The sequence below is a fragment of the Euleptes europaea genome, chromosome 6 (genome assembly GCF_029931775.1).
Source record: "Euleptes europaea isolate rEulEur1 chromosome 6, rEulEur1.hap1, whole genome shotgun sequence".
Classification (NCBI taxonomy): Eukaryota; Metazoa; Chordata; class Lepidosauria; order Squamata; family Sphaerodactylidae; genus Euleptes; species Euleptes europaea.
Genome location: NC_079317.1, coordinates 102,244,054 through 102,264,423, shown reverse-complemented (window position 1 = coordinate 102,264,423; position 20,370 = coordinate 102,244,054). Strand labels below are relative to the sequence as shown.

Below are 20,370 nucleotides of genomic sequence, written 5' to 3'. Positions count from 1 at the left end.
TAATGACCTGTGTTGTTTAAGGTTCCCCCAGTCCTAGTTATGATAGAGTACCACTAGCTCTGCATCTTTTTGCCTGCTAAGTTCCATTCTTTTTCTTTTTTCCAGGGTGGCTGTGCAGGATGGCTTCTCTTCTTTCGCTTTCTGTGGGTCCTACAGTTTCCACCGCCTCCTCTTCATGGAGAGGTGGCAGCTAATCATTTACCCTTCAAAATGTTTTAACTGGACATGAAAAAGGAGCAGAAGGAACCAGGGTCATGAGAATGTGTGGACATTATAGTAAAAGGGACACGTTCTTCATTTCTTGCTCCAATCAAGCTCCATTTTTATTGGTTCATTTTCTTCACTCGGTCTCAAAATTCTAATTGACCATCCAGCCTGTTTATGTCAGTTCCTTCTGCCCAATGGATCACTTCTGAAGAGAAGCCAAATCCTTGGAAGAGTCCTTTAAGCGGCTAATGTATTTAATGGACAAAACTAACCACTTATTTCCTTTATGGCCTGTACAAGCTACTCTTTAAGGTAGGGCTGGACAACCTCAGGTATCTGGTTGCCTATGGATTGGAGGCATTTTCTCAGCTGTGCATTTCCTGTGCTCATACTGTGTTGAAAGAAAACTTGAGCTTCTTAATGATGGTATTCCAGCACCAAACCTGCTAAGCAGTGTCGCTACGCAGGATGCTACCATGCTTGTGGCTCTGCTCCCATAGCTATATAGCCATAGGCCATTCCTTCTGCTGTATGAGAGTCAGCATTCATTAGGCTCAAACTGCAGGTATCTATAGTGGAGTCATAATAGACCCCTAGTTAAAAACACTGGTAGGTAACTGCACACCAGTTGCATTAACATGTGTAACTTATACATAGGTATTGTAATACACCTCCTGAATATATTTCTCATGTACTGGAAGAAAGCTTGTCACTTTATATACATTTAAAATGTTTTTATGCATGATGTAGCTTTCTTCTTTTAGTCACTTCCTGATAAGGGTGGGGCTGGAACAATAGCTCCTTGAGCCTGGCCAATAATAATTTATGGGAATCCTTTGCCGGCTTGGGAAGACCCTCTGGTTTCTCCCCTTCATTCTGTGAACTGGCTACTAAGTAAATGAGATCTTCATAAATGTATAATATTCCATTCTTCCTTGTGAAGATTCAAAGAGGAAGCACTTATTCAGTTTCTCTCAACTGGCCTACATACCATCACTGCTGCTGTACAAAACACATGTATTGTTAACAAAGAAGTCTCCTGAATAAAGAGTTTTTTCACTGACCTGGTGTGATAAGTGTGACAGACTAGGTTCAAAGCAACCATTAAGATGCTATCCTAGTTTTTTCTCCTCAGCCCCTCTTCCTGCTTCAACTTAAAAAAAAGGAAGAACAAGTCTTAATTCTACTGATCTTGTATCTGGATTTACAAGAACCTTCCAGAAAGATAAAATAATCCAACCTTGATCACCCACTTTAGTCTCTTGTAATTTGCAGTTTACTGCTGTTTAGCCAATGGACTGTCAGCTGGGCTGCCAGTAAGCTTAAATTCTGTGCCAGCATAAACAAATTTGTTATACTGTACAGATGAAGGCTACACCCCCAACACTGCTTTAAAAAGAGCAACAACCCTCTAAGAACATGTAAAACCTGAATATTGTTGTTGTTCTAGGTTGTCCAAAATTCTGCTTGCATTGAAAACCACCACTTCTGGTGCATGTTCCTGTGGTCTTGGATTAAACACTAAAACAGGCATCCATGCCAGGAAAGATTTATTCACCCAAAACCTATTAGAATAATCCAAAATATTTTCCTCATTTGTACAGCATTTGTTTTTTCAAGGGAACCTTTTGCTTAATCCAGCCCGTCTGTTGGTATCACAGTAAAAGATCCCCTCATTTCATCTCTACCTTTTTATACTCTATCTGGTAGAAAAAACTTTCCCCAATAGCGGCCCTTTAGTTGCAAATCATAGGGGCTCAGGTATTTTCTCATCCCTAGCATATTGGATGTGATAATGCGCTCAAAAGTCCATGGATTCTGGTTGTTTTGCCTCCTCTCTTCTTCCTTGTCCCGCATCTCCTGCAAGGACTGCCGGCTGACTGCTATGGCTGGGAAAGGTAGCTTTTTGGCCACTTGAGTTAGGAAGCGCTCTACCTCACCAAATTCAACATATCCGCCCATTTCTATTATGAGACGGCCCGCCTTCACCGCTGTCACATAATGGTCAATTGCACCTTTACCACCACCCATCCGCTGTCCTAGCCCTTTGCGGGTGATGGGCTTGTATGGGGCAGGCACCTTCCAAACAGCAAACATTGTCTTGGGATTGATGTGCCGGTTGATAGTCAAGCGTATCATTTCAAAGTGACCCCAACGGAGGTAGCCACCACCCATAGCCTGCAGGCAAGGAAGAAAAAAACATAAGGCTTACATTTCAGGGATAGGCAAAGATATTATGTTCAAGAGCTCTGAAATCCCAAGGCAGAGGATCAATCCCCTTTTCCAGAGTATTTCTTCTGTGTAAAGAAGTCACCGTAGGAAGACTCAAAGTCACACTCACCAGAATACCATACTGTCCTTCAGTGAATTCTGTGGCTTCTAAAGATGGACCACGGATGTCACGTAAATTCTTGAACTCACGCCTAACTTTGGGTACACTTGGGGCTCTCTCTATGAACTTTAGTTTGGGTTTTGGAGGAATGGTAATGCCTGGAAGAAAGCAAGCAATTGCACATTCATTTAACACTTTCTGCAATAGTCGCCTGCCTGCTTTGTTCAGGTTCTGAGATTTCAGCTCCAGTGTCAGAGCTGTGCTGCCTGCTCATCATCTCTTGTCAGTTTTATATGAAAGCACCTGAGGCAACGATACCTGAAATACTCTTTCAAAACAAATCAGCCAAATCTTATACTTAGGCCAATAATGAAGGATACATGGGAAAGGGAAAAAATGGCTTCTCTTTCACCACTAAACAAAACTGGAGAACAATAACAATTCAGTAATGCCCAAAGCAAAAGCTGTATACCTGTAATATCAGCTACCGTACGTAGTGCAGTGTTTGCATATACCTATCCACTTATCAAATGGACAGCGCTTACACATTTGATAGTCCCAATAGTGTTTGGGGGAATACAGACCCTCAACCCAGTCTTGTACTTCCTCCAAATAGGTCATAGTGTGACCAAGACAGGCAGAATAGTCCCCTCTCTGTAATATTATGTGTGTGATTCTGAAGCAGAACTCTAATTTAGTGTCAAAAACATCACACATGTGCTGGATCAAGAAATCCAGCAGTGGGAATGTCATGTGCATATGATTCCTTGTTTAGTAGAAGGCTACATCTCTGTGCACAGGGTCTTAATTGGGAAGGGAGGAGGTAGATGAATAGTCTCAACATAATTGGCTTTAAGTTTGATGAATACCTCTCAAGTAAATATGTCATTTGGTAAGTACGCTACATTATCTGTCCCTTTCATGACATTTCAAGATGATCGTTAATTCCTGATTTACTTTTGCATTGTCTGTACAACTATTTTGGCCGAATACCATCTATGCTTACCTACTTTTATCCTAATGCCAATTAAAAATAGGAACAAAAAACCTATCTCATCCTTTATAAGTAACCTCCCTTATTCCCCAACATACCAGAATAATCTGGGGGAAGTGCATACTTCTTCAAGCCAGCAGTGAAAATGTTGATGCTACTGGAGCCTGGAAGAAACCAAGAGAAGTTATAGAAAGTTATTACGAAGCAGAAATTGGTACAAGAACATTCTCTGATCAAACATGCTACCTCTAAAATGCTAATACTGTTCTCTGATAAAATCATAGAAGAGGTGCTGCCAGGAAATTAACATAAAGGGATGAAAATCTGCCATTTGTCTTAATGGGATGTAATGATCTATCTTTGAAAATATTATACTTTGGAAATAAATTAAGAACTTGAAGAGTAGAAGATACATCACTGCAAACTGGAATATAATGCTTTGACCCTATTGAAAGCTGCATCATACGCAAATATTCCTAACAAACTAATCCATTATAACCTACTTTTTATGATTATCCAAAGTACAAGAAAGAACCAGAGGGAACAAGATGCACCCATGCTGAGAATGAATAATCAACTGTCAGACAAATTTTCACAAGTGAATATTCCTGCCACAGAAAGAGAAGCAGGCAGAAGGGACATTTCTGTCCTACAGACAAATTAGAACAGGGCATCTATTCCTTTAACAGTTATGTAAGAGGTGGAATTTTAGTACATGCAGCTTCTGACCCTGCCTGACAAGCGGCACCCATAGAAATAGTCCACATAATTATTAAAGGTACAAGAAGCCTGGCCGTTGTATCTAAGCATTCTGGGCAACATCCCCAGCCATACGTTAATTGCCCAACAGATTGACTCACTTTATTCAGATGATGTGTGTGTGAGAGAGAGAAAGAAGTGCCATCAAGTTGCTTCCGACTCAAAGACCCTATGAATTAATGACCTCCAAAATGTCCAAAATGTCTTATCATTAACAGCCTTGCTCAGGTATTGCAAACTGATGTCTGTGGCTTCCTTTACAGAGTCAATCCGTCTCATGCCGGGTCTTCCTTTTTTCCTGCTGTCTTCCACTTTTCCTAGCATTATTGCCTTTTCCAGTGACTCTTGTCTTCTCATAATGTGACCAAAGTACGATAGCCTCAGTTTAGTCATTTGGATGATAGGTATACCAAATGACAGGGAAACACCTATAAAGGAAAACTGCTCAGTTCCTTCCTGCTTTCTGTGATTATGTTAATTCTTCATGAACATGGCAGAGAAATCGCAGTGCCAAGGGGTTACCTGTTGTACAACGGGGACGCAAGGGCAGGGGAAAGTTTTGTGTTCTTCCAGCTTTCGCACAAACATCAGAAGAAAGGGGTGCCACGTCCCTCTCTGCCAGGAGGTTTTTGGGGCGGAGCCTGAGGAGGGCGGGGTTTGGGGAAGGAAAAGACTTCAATGCCATAGAGTCCAATGGCCAAAGCAGCCATTTTCTCCAGGCGAGCTGATCGCTATCGGCTGGAGATCAGTTGCAATAGCAGGAGGTCTCCAGCCAGTACCTGGAGGTTTGGCAAACGAGAGTTAGCGTGCTGTCAGTTAATTAGCAAACAGCAATTGATTAATTAGCAAACAGCAATTAGCAAACAGCAACTGAACTGAATTCTATTTTATGTTATGCCTCTGTTACTGCATGTTATTTTTATGTTTAAATTACATAGCGGTCCCTGAGGAAGGCTGTGATAAGCCGAAACATAAAGGATACCGGTCTTCTGTAGAAGTGAAAAAACAACTAACTTTACCTCTCGGACACAGGAAAGAATCCTGATTCAGGACTTTACGCTGCACTTCAATTCAGTGCATGCGGATTGTAATAGATATGCTGACTACTTGTGGGTAAACTACAATGCTGCCTTGGCTAGAAGCCTTGTGTATTCTGCAATTTTTTTTCATGCATATGAATGGAGTTGACTGCAGTTCAGTGGCGGCTTTACGTTGGCAAAGTCCCTGGAGGTTGGCAGGCCGCCCTAATCAGAAGCCAGACCCGTCCTATTTTGGGGGGGGGGGGGAAAGGCCGATCCCCCTCGCTCCTCCACCGCCCTGGTCCCGACTGCTGGGCTGAGATATTGGGCGCAAACGCACGGCGGCTGGAGCCTCCTTTCTCCCCTGTTCCAGCCAGGGTGCAGCCAGGATCGAACGCGCGGACGTTCTTCGAACGTTCCAGGCAGGATCGAACGCACGGACGTTCTTCGAACGTTCCAGCCAGGATCGAACGCACGGACGTTCTTCGAACGTTCCAGCCAGGGTCGAACGCACGCGTTCGATCCTGGCTGGAACGTTCGAAGAACGTCCGCGCGTTCGATCCTGGCTGGAACGTTCGAAGAACGTCCGCGCGTTCGATCCTGGCTGCACCCTGGCTGGAACAGGGGAGAAAGGAGGCTCCAGCGGCCGTGCGTTCGCGCCCATTGAAAGAGCTTGGCCCTGCACGGATCCTGACCTGCTGGTGTCCTGGAAGCAGCGAGTACGGGGCGTCCGCTCCGCTTCCACATAATACGGCGTCGGCGACCGACCCGCTGATACCCGCAACGAGGCTCCTCGAGAAGGAGGCCAAGGGGCGGCGCCGGAAACCAAGGCAGGGCTGCGCTCGCTCCAAACCGGCCCTGACTGCAACACTTCCGGTGGTGAGAGTGCAGGGAAACGGGGGAAGGAGACGATGGGTTCCGGCACAAACGATGCACTTTCAATCCACTGTCTTTTTTTTTAATTTTTAATTTTTTTAATTTTTTTTTTTATTCAGCTGGAATTGGAACCCCCTAAATTCACAATATAGTTTGATACACGAAGAGCAGATCGAGACTCAAACTGTTACGTACACCCAACAAGTTGTTTTTACATGCTCCTCCTTTAGCCACAAATACTTCAATCCACTTTCGGTGCGCGTTGAAGGTGGATTTTACCGTGCGGACTGGCGAAACCCACTTGCAAACGATGGTTAGGGTGCACTGAAAGTGCATTATTATTAGTAGATGGAAAGTGCATTATTTTTAGTGCAATATTATTAGTGGATGGAAAGTGTATTATTTTTAGTGCATTGTTATTAGTGGATGGAAAGTGCATTATTTTTAGTGCATTGTTATTAGTGGATGGAAAGTGCATTATTTTTAGTGCATTATTATTAGTGGATGGAAAGTGCATTATTTTTAGAGCATTATTATTAGTGGATGGAAAGTGCATTATTTTTAGTGCATTATTATTAGTGGATGGGAAGTGCATTATTTTTAGAGCATTATTATTAGTGGATGGAAAGTGCATTATTTTAGTGCATTATTAGTGGATTGGAAGTGCATTATTTTTTGTGCATTATTATTAGTGGATGGGAAGTGCATTATTTTTTGTGCATTATTATTAGTGGATGGGAAGTGCATTATTTTTAGTGCATTATTAGTGGATGGAAAGTGCATTATTTTTAGAGCATTATTATTAGTGAATGGAAAGTGCATTATTTTTAGAGCATTATTAGTGGATGGAAAGTGCATTATTTTTAGAGCATTATTATTAGTGGATGGAAAGTGCATTATTTGGGTTGTGGGAAAGAGCAAAAATCATCAGGATCAATGTCCTCCATCCCCTCCCTCCTCCCTTCATATACTCAGCTGAAATGAAAGGCTTCCTGGCTCAGCCGGCTGAGATTTCGGCATTTCTGTGCCTTATGCCCCGGAGCGAGGGAAGGAAGAAGAGCTCTGCCTGGACAGACCAGGGAGCTCTCTGGCTGTTTCCCGCGTTCTCAAAGAGCTCATGGAAAAGCCGTTAGTTGTTTTTTTTAATAAAGTTTTTATTGTTTTCTCATTTTATACATCATAAATCAATTTCCATTAATACTTAACAGTATAAAATTGAATCTATAAAAATTTCTAATCTAAGAAATAACAAAAAAGAATTGACTTCCCCTTCACTCTCTTCTGTCCAGAATTAAATTGTATATACTTTTGCTAAGTATAATCCCCCTCTGCTCAGTTACTTTATAAGTATCTTATTTTATCTAGTTAATATACCTGTAATCATCATAATATTATCACTATACCAAATAAATGTGGGGGATTAAATCAAAGAGTATCCTTTAAAATGACCCATTGAAAAATATTTTTCACAGTAAATTCTCCACACCTCCCACTCCCCCCAAAATTGTACATTATCAGTCTGATGTGGAAAAGCCGTTAGTGACGTGCGAAGGCCACAGCTCTCCCTTCCTGTTAGTTCGTTCCCCGCCCCTCATCAAGTGACCAACTGCCTCTGAACCTGGAGGTTCAAGTTCGCTATCGTGCCTAACAGTTCTAGAGACCTCTTCTCCATGACAGATTCCTTCTTCTTCCTGTGTGTGGACCTTACAGCCACTCCCACGATGGTTAGCAGGAATAAAAACAGGGAGATTGTGGGAGTAATCCTAAACAGATCCACTCAGAAGTCAGTCCCATTTTATTAAATGGGTTTTAATTCCAGGAAAGTGTTAAAAAAAAAAACACCTTAAATTCAACAACTACTAAAAAAGAAAAAAGGATGTATAAAGTAGAAACATAAATATAACAACAGTGGTGGAAGATCTACATGTAAATTTCTATAAAAGATTTCCAAATATCTAAAAACAAGTCCATACGCAGTTGTTGTCTATACGCCATGGATCCAAATGTTGGTAAACTTGTAAGGGCCTCAATACACTGATTTTCAGGAGATGGGAATTTATCTGTCCAATATTGTAATATGAGTATTTTTAGCTGTAGTAAGAGCATGGTGGGTCCATTTCCGTTGAGCATTGGCTAACCTCCAAGAGACCAGCAAATAGTTTTAAAGTACATAAGAATCCTCAAAAATCAATGAACACTATAATACAAAATTTATATGAGTCATAACTTGCTCCCGGAAAACCGAATGACTGGACTCGGACAAATCATATGTTTAAGGGATGTGTCCTGTGTTACAGTGCAAACAATTAGACACTTTGCTCAGACCTTTACTAAAGAGTTGCTGTGGTGTCTAGTATATCCTAAACATAATTTTTTTACAGAATACGTCACAATTTAAGATACACAAAGAGAGCAGGTATAAACTCTACGGCCATATTCCATTGCTTTGCCAAAATAGGGCAATCTAGCTCCTTATTCCATTCATTCCTGAGGCTTTGCATATTGTATTTATTAATTAACATCAAATATGTATAAACAAATGTAGGTTTCATTTTGTGCATCGACTGAGTTAGAGTTTCCAGGAGCAAAGGGGACCCTGAGACACTTAATGCAGCAGGGCCATGTTTAGATACCAACAGATCTTGCAATTGTTAATCCTGCCATTCAGCAGAAATTGACATCATTAGCAAGATCTCAGCTGAGAAAATGACAAAAATTCATAATCACAGTCTATCAATTGGTCCAATGTAAAAATTCCTCGTCGGTCCAAGCCTTTCATAAATAAGATTCCTTTCAGATTTTTAGGTCTAGATTGGCCCATAATGTTAATTTAGCAAATGAAAACGGATCAAATTGATATTGTTGTGACTTAATGTGCCATATATCTCCAAGCTGAGGTGGCAGTAAAACTGAAAAAATATTAAAACACCAAGAAAACTAAGAAAGGTTCAGAAGAAGGTCACCTGAAGAAAGGGGGGGGGATTAGAGTAAAGTCAAGCTCTGGCTTGGAAACAGAGAATACACAAGATGGAACAGAGAAAAAGTCCAAGATAAGAAATTAATTGGGAAGCTTCAAAGGGAGAATGTTGAGTAATGATGTTAAAGTGCCAAGTTTATATGCAAATGATGGTATCCAAAACTAACCAATGATATTATATAAAATAGACTATTTTAGAGCCAATCAGGAGAGAAAGAGATGCGGTAACGAATATGTAAATGAAGGTTACAGAGAACTTTTTGTAACCAATGAAATTGCTGTAAATATGACCAATGAAAAACAGAGAGAATGTTGTATGACCAATAGGGAATAGAACTGTAGAATGCATAGCTAATGCATCCTTCATTATGAATAATGCATTTACTGCATATATTGAATAATGCATATATTATTCATTATGAATAATGAATTAATGAATATACTGAAAAAGGATAAAATACACCTGTTGCCTTTAAATGGCACTTGGCCCTTTTTATGCTCACTGAGAGCAGGGTTAAGTCTGCAGCTGCAAATAAATACTGTTTTTCCTGAAACACGGTCTCAGGGTCTCTTTGCTCCAGCACTGGTCTTGAGCCCTCCTATATCAAAGCTTTATGAAAAGGAATTGCACATAAAATAAAAATAAACCTTTGTACAATATTCATTTTGAATGGATTTACTTTGCCCCAACGTCAATTCAAAGTTACCCAATCTGTCAAAAGTACATTTGCCCCCCCCTGCCCCCACCACCAATCAGCTGGCCAGCAGGGGAAGTTTTAGGTCCATGGCGGACAGTATGGATCGTGGGCCATAGCATCGTTTTCTGGAATGAACGTTATGCCGTGGCATCTGGATGGGGTCAGCATTTGGGACTGGAGCAAGCGGTCCGGGTGCAATGGTTCGGCCAACGAGGCATGCGTTGGCGTTCACTGATGCCGGTCCTGCATCACCTGCTGGAAAGGTTTGGAGCTCCTCACGCACTGGTTCTCCAGCTAGGTGAAAATGACTTAGTATACACTCGGGGCAAGGACCTTGCTACGGAAATTTGCCGTGATTTATCAGTGCTGGCATCGTTATGCCCGGCAACGGTTATCTGCTGGTCGGATCTCCTGGAAAGGAGGTGCTGGAGAGGCGCCCGCAATGTGCGGAGGGTTGACGTGGCTAGGAGGAAAGTCACCAACGCTGTTGGGAGGGCAGTGATCAGACTAGGCGGAATGATAATACGCCAATGGGACATTTCTTTCCGCATAGCATCATTTTATCGTAGGGATGGCGTGCACCTCACCAGCTGGGGCATGGATCTCTGGCTACACAATGTTCGGGGGGGCTTAAGGAATTGGCTGCAGCTGTGAAGGGTGGCGGAAGCTGCAAGGGTCCGAGAGGTTAGTTCGGTCTCCCTGCAGTTGCGGGGGCCCGTGAGTTGAGTTCGGTCTCCTTGCAGCTTGTTGGCGGTTCGGCATGGGGATGTGTCACGTTGGGGGGAAGCGCCATAGGTATGGGGGTCGCTTCCCTGATTTGGGAACCCTAGTTAAGGGGTTTTGGGAGAGGCTTCATGGGCAGGCCCTGGTGGCAGGGCAGGTTGTCCGCCTCTTCCCATGTGGTGGGGGATAACACCCAGTGGCGTTCGTCCTGGTGTCATCCTGGTACTGCCATCCCAGTTGCCCACAGCGGGACCGCTGTGGGCAGATGCTACTTATGGCCGTGGTGGGAACGGCCTTGGCATTTGACACATCGCACATGCTGCGCCACGGGGGTCGCAGCTGTTTGCCAATTCCAAGCAGTGGCCAATTTATTCCAAAATCACTCCAATTCTTTACAATTAAATGTTAATAATGTTGTTGTTTAATAAAGTTGTGTTTTAATAAATTGTTAACTTTGGAAAAATGTCTCTAATATTTATTGAATAGCGGCGTTCCTTCTTAAATAACCCTGGGTCAGCAAGCCATGGTTCCCGCCTTCCCGGGAGCCATCTTTGCTGCCCCGGGAGAGAGAGGGAACGATCGCGGCGAGGGGGGGAGGGCGATCGGGCCCGGCCGGCCGACATGTGCGTTTGCGCGCACACGCGGCTCGTGCCGGTCCCGATCTGCCCGGCTACAGCCCTCTCATTGGCTGGGACAAGGAAGGGTCCCAGCCAATGGGGGCGGAAGGCGGGAGCTGGGTGGGGGCGTGGAAAACTCCGCCCCAATACTATATAAAGGGGAGCGGAGCCCGCCCACAGCTCACTCCGTTTTCTGCTTGAAACCCACCCACCCTCCCTATTGTTTTACTGATAGTCACAGCTTGGGGCGGTTCGGCATGGGGATGTGTCACGTTGGGGGGAAGCGCCATAGGTATGGGGTCGCTTCCCTGATTTGGGAACCCTAGTTAAGGGGTTTTGGGAGAGGCTTCATGGGCAGGCCCTGGTGGCAGGGCAGGTTGTCCGCCTCTTCCCATGTGGTGGGGGATAACACCCAGTGGCGTTCGTCCTGGTGTCATCCTGGTACTGCCATCCCAGTTGCCCACAGCGGGACCGCTGTGGGCAGATGCTACTTATGGCCGTGGTGGGAACGGCCTTGGCATTTGACACATCGCACATGCTGCGCCACGGGGGTCGCAGCTGTTTGCCAATTCCAAGCAGTGGCCAATTTATTCCAAAATCACTCCAATTCTTTACAATTAAATGTTAATAATGTTGTTGTTTAATAAAGTTGTGTTTTAATAAATTGTTAACTTTGGAAAAATGTCTCTAATATTTATTGAATAGCGGCGTTCCTTCTTAAATAACCCTGGGTCAGCAAGGAAACCCTACACCAGAATCTCAGAGTTGTTGCCAGTAACCCAGAGATGTCAGTTCCAGCATGCACCAGAAGTGATGTCATCACGTCACTAGCAATGTGGGACACTCTGGTATTTGAGCAAAAACTAATGGCTTCTACCATAGAGTTTTAGCCAAATATTACAGCGTCCCCACACCGCTGGCGACGTGGTGAAGTCACTGAGTTGCCAGAGACAATGCTGAAACACTGATTTAGGCCTCTCTTGCTGCCAGTAAGTTCCCCCGTCCCCTTTTGGTGGTCAGGGTATATCAGTAATTCACATGTTAAAATTTAGCATAATCATATGCATAATATCTCTAGGAATTATTATTCCAAGATAAGTAATGACATCTGGGCACCACTGAAAATGTCCATAACTAAATACACTCTGTGATATATTGTCTCCCAGTGGCCTCAACTCAGATTTTGTCCAATTAATCAAATATCCAGACAGGTTTCTGGAGGTAGTATTCATATTCATTAATGCAAGAATGGAAGACTGAGGTTCTGTAATAAACAATAAAAGATAATCTGCAGGATGCAAGTGTTTTTAAGATTACAGCCTATGCAACATGGACTTAGAGCCCCTTTTAAAATCGATAAAAATGGTCGCCCAGTTAATCGGTTGCAGCAAACACTAAAGAGACGTAAGGTACTTTATTTATTTTTTAACATTTATTAGCCACCTATCTTCCTTATGGGGCTCAAGGTGGCTAACAATATAAAATAATATATATTAAATAGATTACATAAAAATACATAAAACCATTTTTTGTAAAAAAAAATACTGCATTTGTCTTTATTAGGTAGCAACTCTGGTAACTCTTTAGAGCTGAATAGGGGTAGAATTCTCTCGGTTTTCTTGGTTTATAGGAAATTTCAGAAATGACAGTCATATGATGCCTTTTTGTTAGGACCTATCACTGTATTACAAAATAGCAAACTTTTGAGTTCCTAAGAACTCCTCATCAGCTGGATATTCAGTTTTTAAAAAGGGTGGGGGAGATATTTGCAGATTGTAGAGTATGAAGTGTTTTCCAGGGACAGGCTAGTGTAGTTCCCTTGTTGCTGTTGATTCAGCACAGTGGCTACGGGACTGCCACATGTCAAGTTTCGCCGTAGTTTAGGTGGTGGGCACCAAACAGGTTCCAAAATACACCAGAGGCTACTGAGATAAAGAACCAAACAAAATGGCCACATTCCCCACAGGTATCTGAAATATGCAACCCCCCAGTAAGGCAAAAAAGCAACAGAAGAAAAATGTGCAAATCATTATATTAATCAAGCAAAAAATTAATGTTGCATGCTACGCTAAGTGAAGAGACAGTTGGATAATAAAGTGGAAATCCTTAGAGCAATTAGTGGAGATGAAGACAGATGTTTCTAATTACTGCATCACCAGCATTCTTCCTTGCCTACTGAGCAGCGCCAGATTAGGATTATGCTAGCTCTAGCCCTTCTACAACCCTGTTGGGTTAATGGGTAGCTCATAGTTATGTGTGTGTGTGTAAAGTGCCATCAAGTCACAGCTGACTTATGGTGACCCCTGCTGGGGTTTTCAAGGCAGGAGATTAACAGAGGTAAAGGTTTTCCACTTGTCTTCCTCTGCATAACAACCCTGGCATTCCTTGGTGGTTTCCCATCCAATTACTAACCAGTAATAATAATTATAATAACAATAACAACTAACAATTACTAACGTTCTCCTACAATCCAGCGAACCCGTAGACTTTGAGCGATCCTTCTAGGGACGACACTGGCATCGCCACTCAGGATTCTGTGTCGCTCGGGGTAGAACGCGCAGGTGGCAGGATCATTGCCGAAGCGACCTTTGTGCGCCACCACCCGCTTGTACTTGTGACTCATGGCCTTGGTTTTGGTTCGGCACTCTACGGCGGTCCTTCGATGACCCATCGCCGCCATCTGCCGAGCAATCCTCTCGAAAACATCGATGTTTCGATGGGAGGCGCACAGGGATTCCTGGGTCTTCTCCTCCCCCCATATTGCAAGCAAATCTAAGGTCTCCCTCTCATGCCAAGAAACCCCTCTGCCACCATGTGATTTCGTTATGGTGGCCTCTAGATTCCCGCTCGCGGCCATTTCCCCCCCACACTGCCAGGGAAGAACGCCAACGGAAGAGTAATGCCGTGGCGCGACAGAGATTGGGTACCATGTGATCGTTCACCACGCATGCCCAGCGGGAGTCTCGTTCGGGGAACGCGACTGGCCATTTTTCTGCACGAGGGATTGTGGGATGGCCCGGCAGCGAGGGGAAATATAAAGTGGATTTTCTGATCGCAGTTCAGGCATCGGGTGGGGAAAACGGCTACTTTCATTTAGACCAGTGGTTCCCAACCTTTTTTTGACCAGGGACCACTAGGACTTTTTTGTTCGGTGCAGGGACCCCAAGGTTCAAAATAAAAATTCTGAGAATTTGAAAATAAACTTTAATCATAACTGTTAGTTAAACATTAAACTTAGAATAATATTTGAATACATATTTTTATAATAGAGAACTTTTAATTGAAAATATTAATTTATTATGGGTTTATAACTTTGTTTCGCCGACCTTAATTTAGTTCTCGCGGACCCCTGGGGGTCCACGGACCCCCGGTTGGGAACCAGGGATTTAGACCGACGTATATGCGGTTACTGTTAATGCGGGGAAATCGTGCACTGAGGCCGCTTCCAACATCCTTCGCGTGACATGAGGTGCGGACATGCAAGGTTAACGTGCGTTACAAGGCGGCGCTAATGCTGAGTGCGGACATGGCCCAGGACTGACCCTGCTTAGCTTCTGAGATCTGATAAACCTAGGCTAGCCTTGGCCACCCAAGTAAGGGTGGCTCACACTTTAATTTCTAGGCATACCCAGTGGCAAAGTCAGCCATGTGCCAGGGCCCAAACACTTCCCATGGGCCCACTTGTAGAAGCAGAGGGGAGCGGAAGGAAGAGCTCTGCCTCCTTCCTCCCTCCCTGTCCAGCGCAGGTGACGCAGGAGCAGCCAGCAACTCTTCTCGCTGGCACGAGGGCAAGGGGCATATGTGGGATGTGTAAGATTTTAATTAATTTAATTCTAGCATATTAGAAAAATGTTATTCTTCTATTATATTTGTAAGCTGTGGTTATTTATATAAGTCAGTAGAAAATAGTCCTGTCTAACTTAAACTGAACAAAGCAGGTGATTTTTCGTATCTGGAACAGGGTATCACCAAATAACAAGTGAGATCATATACATGTGACCACGAAGATGAGATCAGCGTTAGGGTGGATTTGAGAGGAGGAGATATTCAAATCCTCTTGGAACAAAGAACTCTGGAAAAGTAAAAATATGAGAAATAGGCGGAGCTTGTTAGAGGAAAAAGTTTCACTTTTGTGGTCTTTGGCTAAAATCTTTCCTCTCATTATTTTTGCTGCAAAAATAATTAAAAAATCTCTTGCTTTCAATCCTGAGGTTGAGTTTCTGTTATTCAGATCTAAATCTGTTTAAAGGAATAAATCTTTTTATTTCCAACACATAGACCTCTCAATTGCCTGGATTTGGGGCTGGGGACAGGGCTGAACCCGGCCCGGGCCCATTCTGAGTGATCTGTATTATTATTAAATTATTTTAATATGAAAATATTTCTATTTCAAAAAACCATAGGCCATGCTATGTGCTGCATTCTTCTATAAGTCCCATGCAGGTAAGTGTGCAATTCTAGCAGAAATATCAATTTTAGAGGAGTAACTTGATGGAGGATACGGCCTTTTCAAATTCTTATGGGTAGAATTCTTCATCAGTCCTTCATATAAATTCCTCTTATATTGCACATCTTAAAGATTAAATTTCAAATTGCTGGATGCATGTTAGTTCCCGCGAAGGGTAGTTATCATTAAAGCAGATAGAGATCAGTTCACCTGGAGAAAATGGCCGCTTTGGCCATTGGACTCTATGGCACTGAGGTCCCTCCCTTCCCCAAACCCCACCCTCCTCAGGCTCCACCCGAAAAAACTCCCGCCGGTGATGTGCCAGCCTAACCACATTCAGACACGCAAGCTACCCGCATACCCACAGAAGCCGCTTGCCAGTGGCCCCACCTCCCCTTTCCTTCAGCAAGTAGGCACACACACACATGCCAAAGGCTGGACTCTTTCCTCTCAGATAAGGGAACAGCCTCCCTCCCACCTACTCCTCCTTTAAGCTTCACTTCACCTTGCAAAGGAACAATAGAGTTCTATTCATTAATGTAGCAAGGCTCACACAGGCGCTGTAGAAACTAATGACGTTGCATTGACAAGCTAACATCGAATGTTATTGGAATGTCAAATGCCTATAAAACCTCTTGCATTGCCCCTCCCTCGGGGTGACAGGATTGCAGAGCTCATCGTCTGTATCCTGGCTCGCCCGGTTATGATTCCTGGATCAATAAAGCAAGCCGTAAGCTCAAACCCTGCCTCTTGCCCTCATTACTCCATTGGACTCTACGTTAACGGAGGGGGGGCACTTCATTGGCGCCCGAACAGATGAGACAAGCCTGAGGGCTGGCCTCTAAAAATCCTGTCGGGAGACAGGCCCAGCACTCTAACTAGGCTTACTAGGTTCCCCTTCTCCTTTGTCAGGAGGTTTTTGGAGTGGAAATGGGTGGGGGGGTCACACGCGCACGGGATTGCTGCATCACTTTTGGTTTACACCTGGAAGTGCTGCATCGTGCGGGACCTTTACCACTCAAACTGGGATGTGGTGGTTCTGGGTGTAAACCAGAAGTGATGTGTCGCCGCGTGCACGTGTGGCCCCCCAACCCGCAGCTTCTTTAGAACTTTAGGTTGAATTTTATTTTCATTTTATCTTCTTTAGGAGTTGAGAGCAGCCTTGCTGAAACACTACATCCTGGGAGTAGTTGAGTAACTGTTAACATGTTGTGAACGTTAGCAAGACTAACAGTAGCAAAGGTCTGCCTTGTAGTTTTAAAAAAGATCTTTTTAATAACCATTGTTTCTGGACTCCCATCCCCTTGCATGCTGAATGTGCTCCTGTTCCCTCTAGTGGTGAAATGAAGGTTTGTTTGTTTGTTTGTTTCCAAAACAAAAAAGTAAACAAAACCCGCACTACTGGTCCCCCATGCATTAAACCCAGCCTATATTTGCTCAACAAAGTCCCCATTGAAAAGGTCATTCTGCAAAGTCTAAAACGTATTTCAGACACCGGAGGACAAATTGTCTCGACAATATTTATAAAGTATTTTGTACTTGGTATACCTAGAATAGACCAGTGTCTCCTCGACATTGTTAGCAATCCCCCCCCCCAGCAAGATTAGCAAAGGTTTCTCACAAATTTAGTGTATTTATATCAGGGGTGGGGAACCTTTTTTCCGCCAAGGGCCATTTGGATATTTATAACATCAAGCCCCAAGCAGGCAGCTGCCCCTGATGACCTCCCCCCCTTGGTGCGGGCCCGAGTGGGAAAGGGTTAATACAGTTTATTGGGAGGTACTAGCAGCTCCATAGCTAACGACTCTTCTGCAAGGGGGGGAAAGGGTTCCTTTTCTCAGCAAAACAAACTCATGACCGCCTTGAACAGAGGTTATTCCTGTCCGCGGGAGGGGGCGGATCGCCAGTCTCAGATACTTCTGAGCTAGAGATCTGCCAGGACCCACGAAGGGCCAGACCAAATGATTTCGCGGGCCTTAAACGGCCCCCGGGCCTGACGTTCCCCACCCCTGATTTATATGAAATGTTTACATGTCGACCATGTGGAGGAGTGGGAGCTAACATTTGATTAGCAGACCTGGGTACCCGCCATCCAACTTTTTTTCTGAACCTGTCCCAACGCATGCTCCCTCTGCTTGGGTCATGGGGAGAAAGAGGGGGAAACGAGTCAAGTGCTGTAGAAGCATGGCTGGTTCCAGGCCCCCTTCTTCCTTTGGTACAGCCCCTTCTAGCCACACCCTTTCCATTTGGGCCCCTCCCCTTGGCTCTTCTTTATCCATTTCAATTTACTCGCACTGGTAAAGAGAAATCGTGCGCATTTTTTTTGCTCAGGATGAGGGTCAGATAAGGAGAAAGACACAGGTGCGGTGTTCGCAGCTGCAATCTCCCCCCACGCTACACACAGCTGATTCTCATCCCCCAGCCTCTCTCCTTTAGAAGCAACTCTTCCGCCTCCCCAGCCCAAACATCTAGTCCTGAGGTTTGGCTTCTGCTTAACTTGCTGGTGTATCACTGTAGTGTTATGGTTAGAGTTAGGGTTGCCAAGTGCCAGGTGACTGGCGGGCAAACCCCCGCCAATCCACCTGGCTGCCCGCTGTTGGAAGAATTTTCCTTTTGCCCTCTCCCTCGGTCCTTGATGTAAATGGAAAATCTCTGCTAGCCTACTCACCAAAGCTTAGCAAAAACCTTAGTTCGTTGTGCATGGTTCTCTGCCTGCTTCACTTACCAAAAGGCAACCCAGAGAGATCTGGAGAAACACTCTTACACAGCACACAGAACAGATAAAGTAAATCATGCAGCTTTATTATACTTACAAGGAAATATAAAGCAAAGAGAAAAAGCAATACTTAACTAAATATATATACATGTGACAGAATATAACAAAACTTACACACATGCAAGACAAACAATTACAGACAAACAATTACAGAGGCCTCTGGGTCAATTCCAGAGAGAGAGATGGCAACAACTGGGAAGCCTGATCTCTTTCCCTAGAATGACAAAATACCAGGATTTTGGGAGGCTCTTTTATAGGTAAAACTGTGGGAGAAAGATTTTTACAACAGCCCTCCTTTCATGTTTTCCCGGAGATAGGCTTGCCATGTTTTTGCTTTGAAGCTTTCTGTTCCCAGAATGTTATTTTCAACAGGGTCTCTGACAATTTGTTTGTTTGTGACAAGTTCCCCCAATTTAGCAGATAGATTGCTGCCGGACCAAATGTTCGTTCTCTCCTTAAACAATTACAAGCATCCTGGTGTGTTTTCTTTTGGGTAACTAGCCTCTAGCCTGCAATTTGCTTTAAGATCAGAGGCCCTAATTGAAAACTGGGGTCAGCTAAAAAGTCAGGTCTTTGTATGGCTATAGGTTATAATATTAAGATATAAGTGTGGTTATTTTTAACCCAAACTCATTTAATATAAACTAATATTTTTAATATGAACTAATGTTCAATACAAAAAATTCTCGCGACAGTACCCCCATTTTTGGGTTAAAAATAACCCAAATTACTTATCAGGTGGCGGTCTAAAAGTGTAAATATTGCTGGCATACAATGTGAGAGGCAATATAGCATAATTATAACAGTAACAGAAATGACTAAGATTAGAATCATAATGTACGCAACTCGGATCGCTGGATTAAAAGTCCAGAGTGCTAATCATTACACAAGTATCTTAACCCATCCTGTCAATTTTGGAAATCAATTTCGTACATGAAAAATACTCCTGGGGTTTATGTTTGCATAGGTGTCATGGTGTGCAGGTCACTTCCATTTTCCCTATCAGCTAGCTGCCGAAACTATTCCCTACATTCTATTTCCTTAACTTATTGGGTACCTCCCCTTATACTTTCTAATATATTCTCCTATCCGCATACCATCGCTCTGTGGAGCACTTTTATAAAGCTCCTCCTTCAATGTGTGTGTGGGCATTGCAAAGAGGTATGAAGTTGCTGGGTCTGTGAATAGATGTAATATATTTAATATAAATTAAACGAGATTCTTGTTGAAGAAGTATTTTCTTGGCATCTTGGATGTGAAACGGTTTTGACTTGAACTGCCAAAGAACAAAAAACAATAGGTCTGTGTCAGAATGGCATGCCTGTATATAGTGTTGGACAAGTGGTGCCTCTAAATTCCGTGCGCGTATCCGCGCACGGTGCTCACCGATCCTAAGTCGAATAGGACGGGATGAGCAGCCAATGTACATGAGACGACATGGACACAGAACCGCGTAAACAGACATAGGGGTACCACAATTGTTAAAGTGGTGTAAAGTGTAAGAAAATGTTGAAGAGCTAGAGCGGACATCTTTAATGGGCAGACTGTAAGGACACATCGAGCAATGGCCACACTTATGGTGTCCAGTGGTATGAGATGATTCCTTAATCTGAAACACATCTGTTTTTATGAGCATGTCTCTGATGGAAGAAGTTCTTCTCATGCCTAAGATGGGTGGCTGAGAACAACCAGGGGTAGTGTCTAACAGGTGCCAATGGCGAGTCAAGATCTTTTTGATATCATGAGTCAGATGGTAATATTGTAAAGAAGCCACGACTCTAGAATCCGATTTGGAAAGATTTTGGGTAGAGGAGGCAGATCCTTCAGTACCTAAAAGTTGGGCGCGTGATCTAGAGCAAGTTTTATGGAAAGAACATTGTATGATCTCGAATGGATATCCTCTTCTTTGAAATTTGGAAGACATGTCATCTGCGGCTGCAATGAA

At 43.6% G+C, this 20,370-nt stretch overlaps 3 protein-coding genes across 4 annotated transcripts in view; 1 reads left to right on the top strand and 2 right to left on the bottom strand.

Annotated features, from left to right (window-relative positions):
- The window catches only part of STX3 (syntaxin 3), a 47,642-nt gene extending 47,402 nt beyond the window's left edge, over positions 1 to 240 (top strand). For both annotated transcript variants that reach the window (XM_056851797.1, XM_056851800.1), the window contains one exon: positions 106 to 240. The gene's annotated coding sequence lies outside the window, so the exon portion shown is untranslated. The remainder of the gene's footprint in view (positions 1 to 105) is intronic.
- Positions 1 to 20,370, bottom strand: part of CDK2AP2 (cyclin dependent kinase 2 associated protein 2) — a 207,992-nt gene that overhangs the window by 45,569 nt on the left and 142,053 nt on the right. The window lies entirely within an intron of this gene.
- MRPL16 (mitochondrial ribosomal protein L16) lies at positions 1,853 to 14,059 on the bottom strand. The gene is made up of 5 exons (XM_056852007.1): positions 13,660 to 14,059; positions 6,007 to 6,181; positions 3,632 to 3,825; positions 2,549 to 2,697; positions 1,853 to 2,385 (listed from the first exon to the last, which is right to left on the bottom strand). The coding sequence occupies exons 1-5, from the start codon at positions 14,057 to 14,059 to the stop codon at positions 1,900 to 1,902; spliced, it is 1,404 nt and encodes a 467-aa protein (XP_056707985.1). The 3' UTR covers positions 1,853 to 1,899.

What these genes read in the sequence shown, in the direction of transcription:
- MRPL16 (XM_056852007.1), bottom strand. Translation starts at nt 14,059, where the DNA reads ATGGCCGCGAGCGGGAATCTAGAGGCCACCATAACGAAATCACATGGT. An exon ending in ACTTCCCCCAGATTATTCTG is followed by an intron (nt 2,698 to 3,631) that starts GTATGTTGGGGA and finishes GCTTTCTTCCAG; the next exon opens with GCATTACCATTCCTCCAAAA. An exon ending in AAGGACAGTATGGTATTCTG is followed by an intron (nt 2,386 to 2,548) that starts GTGAGTGTGACT and finishes CCTTGCCTGCAG; the next exon opens with GCTATGGGTGGTGGCTACCT.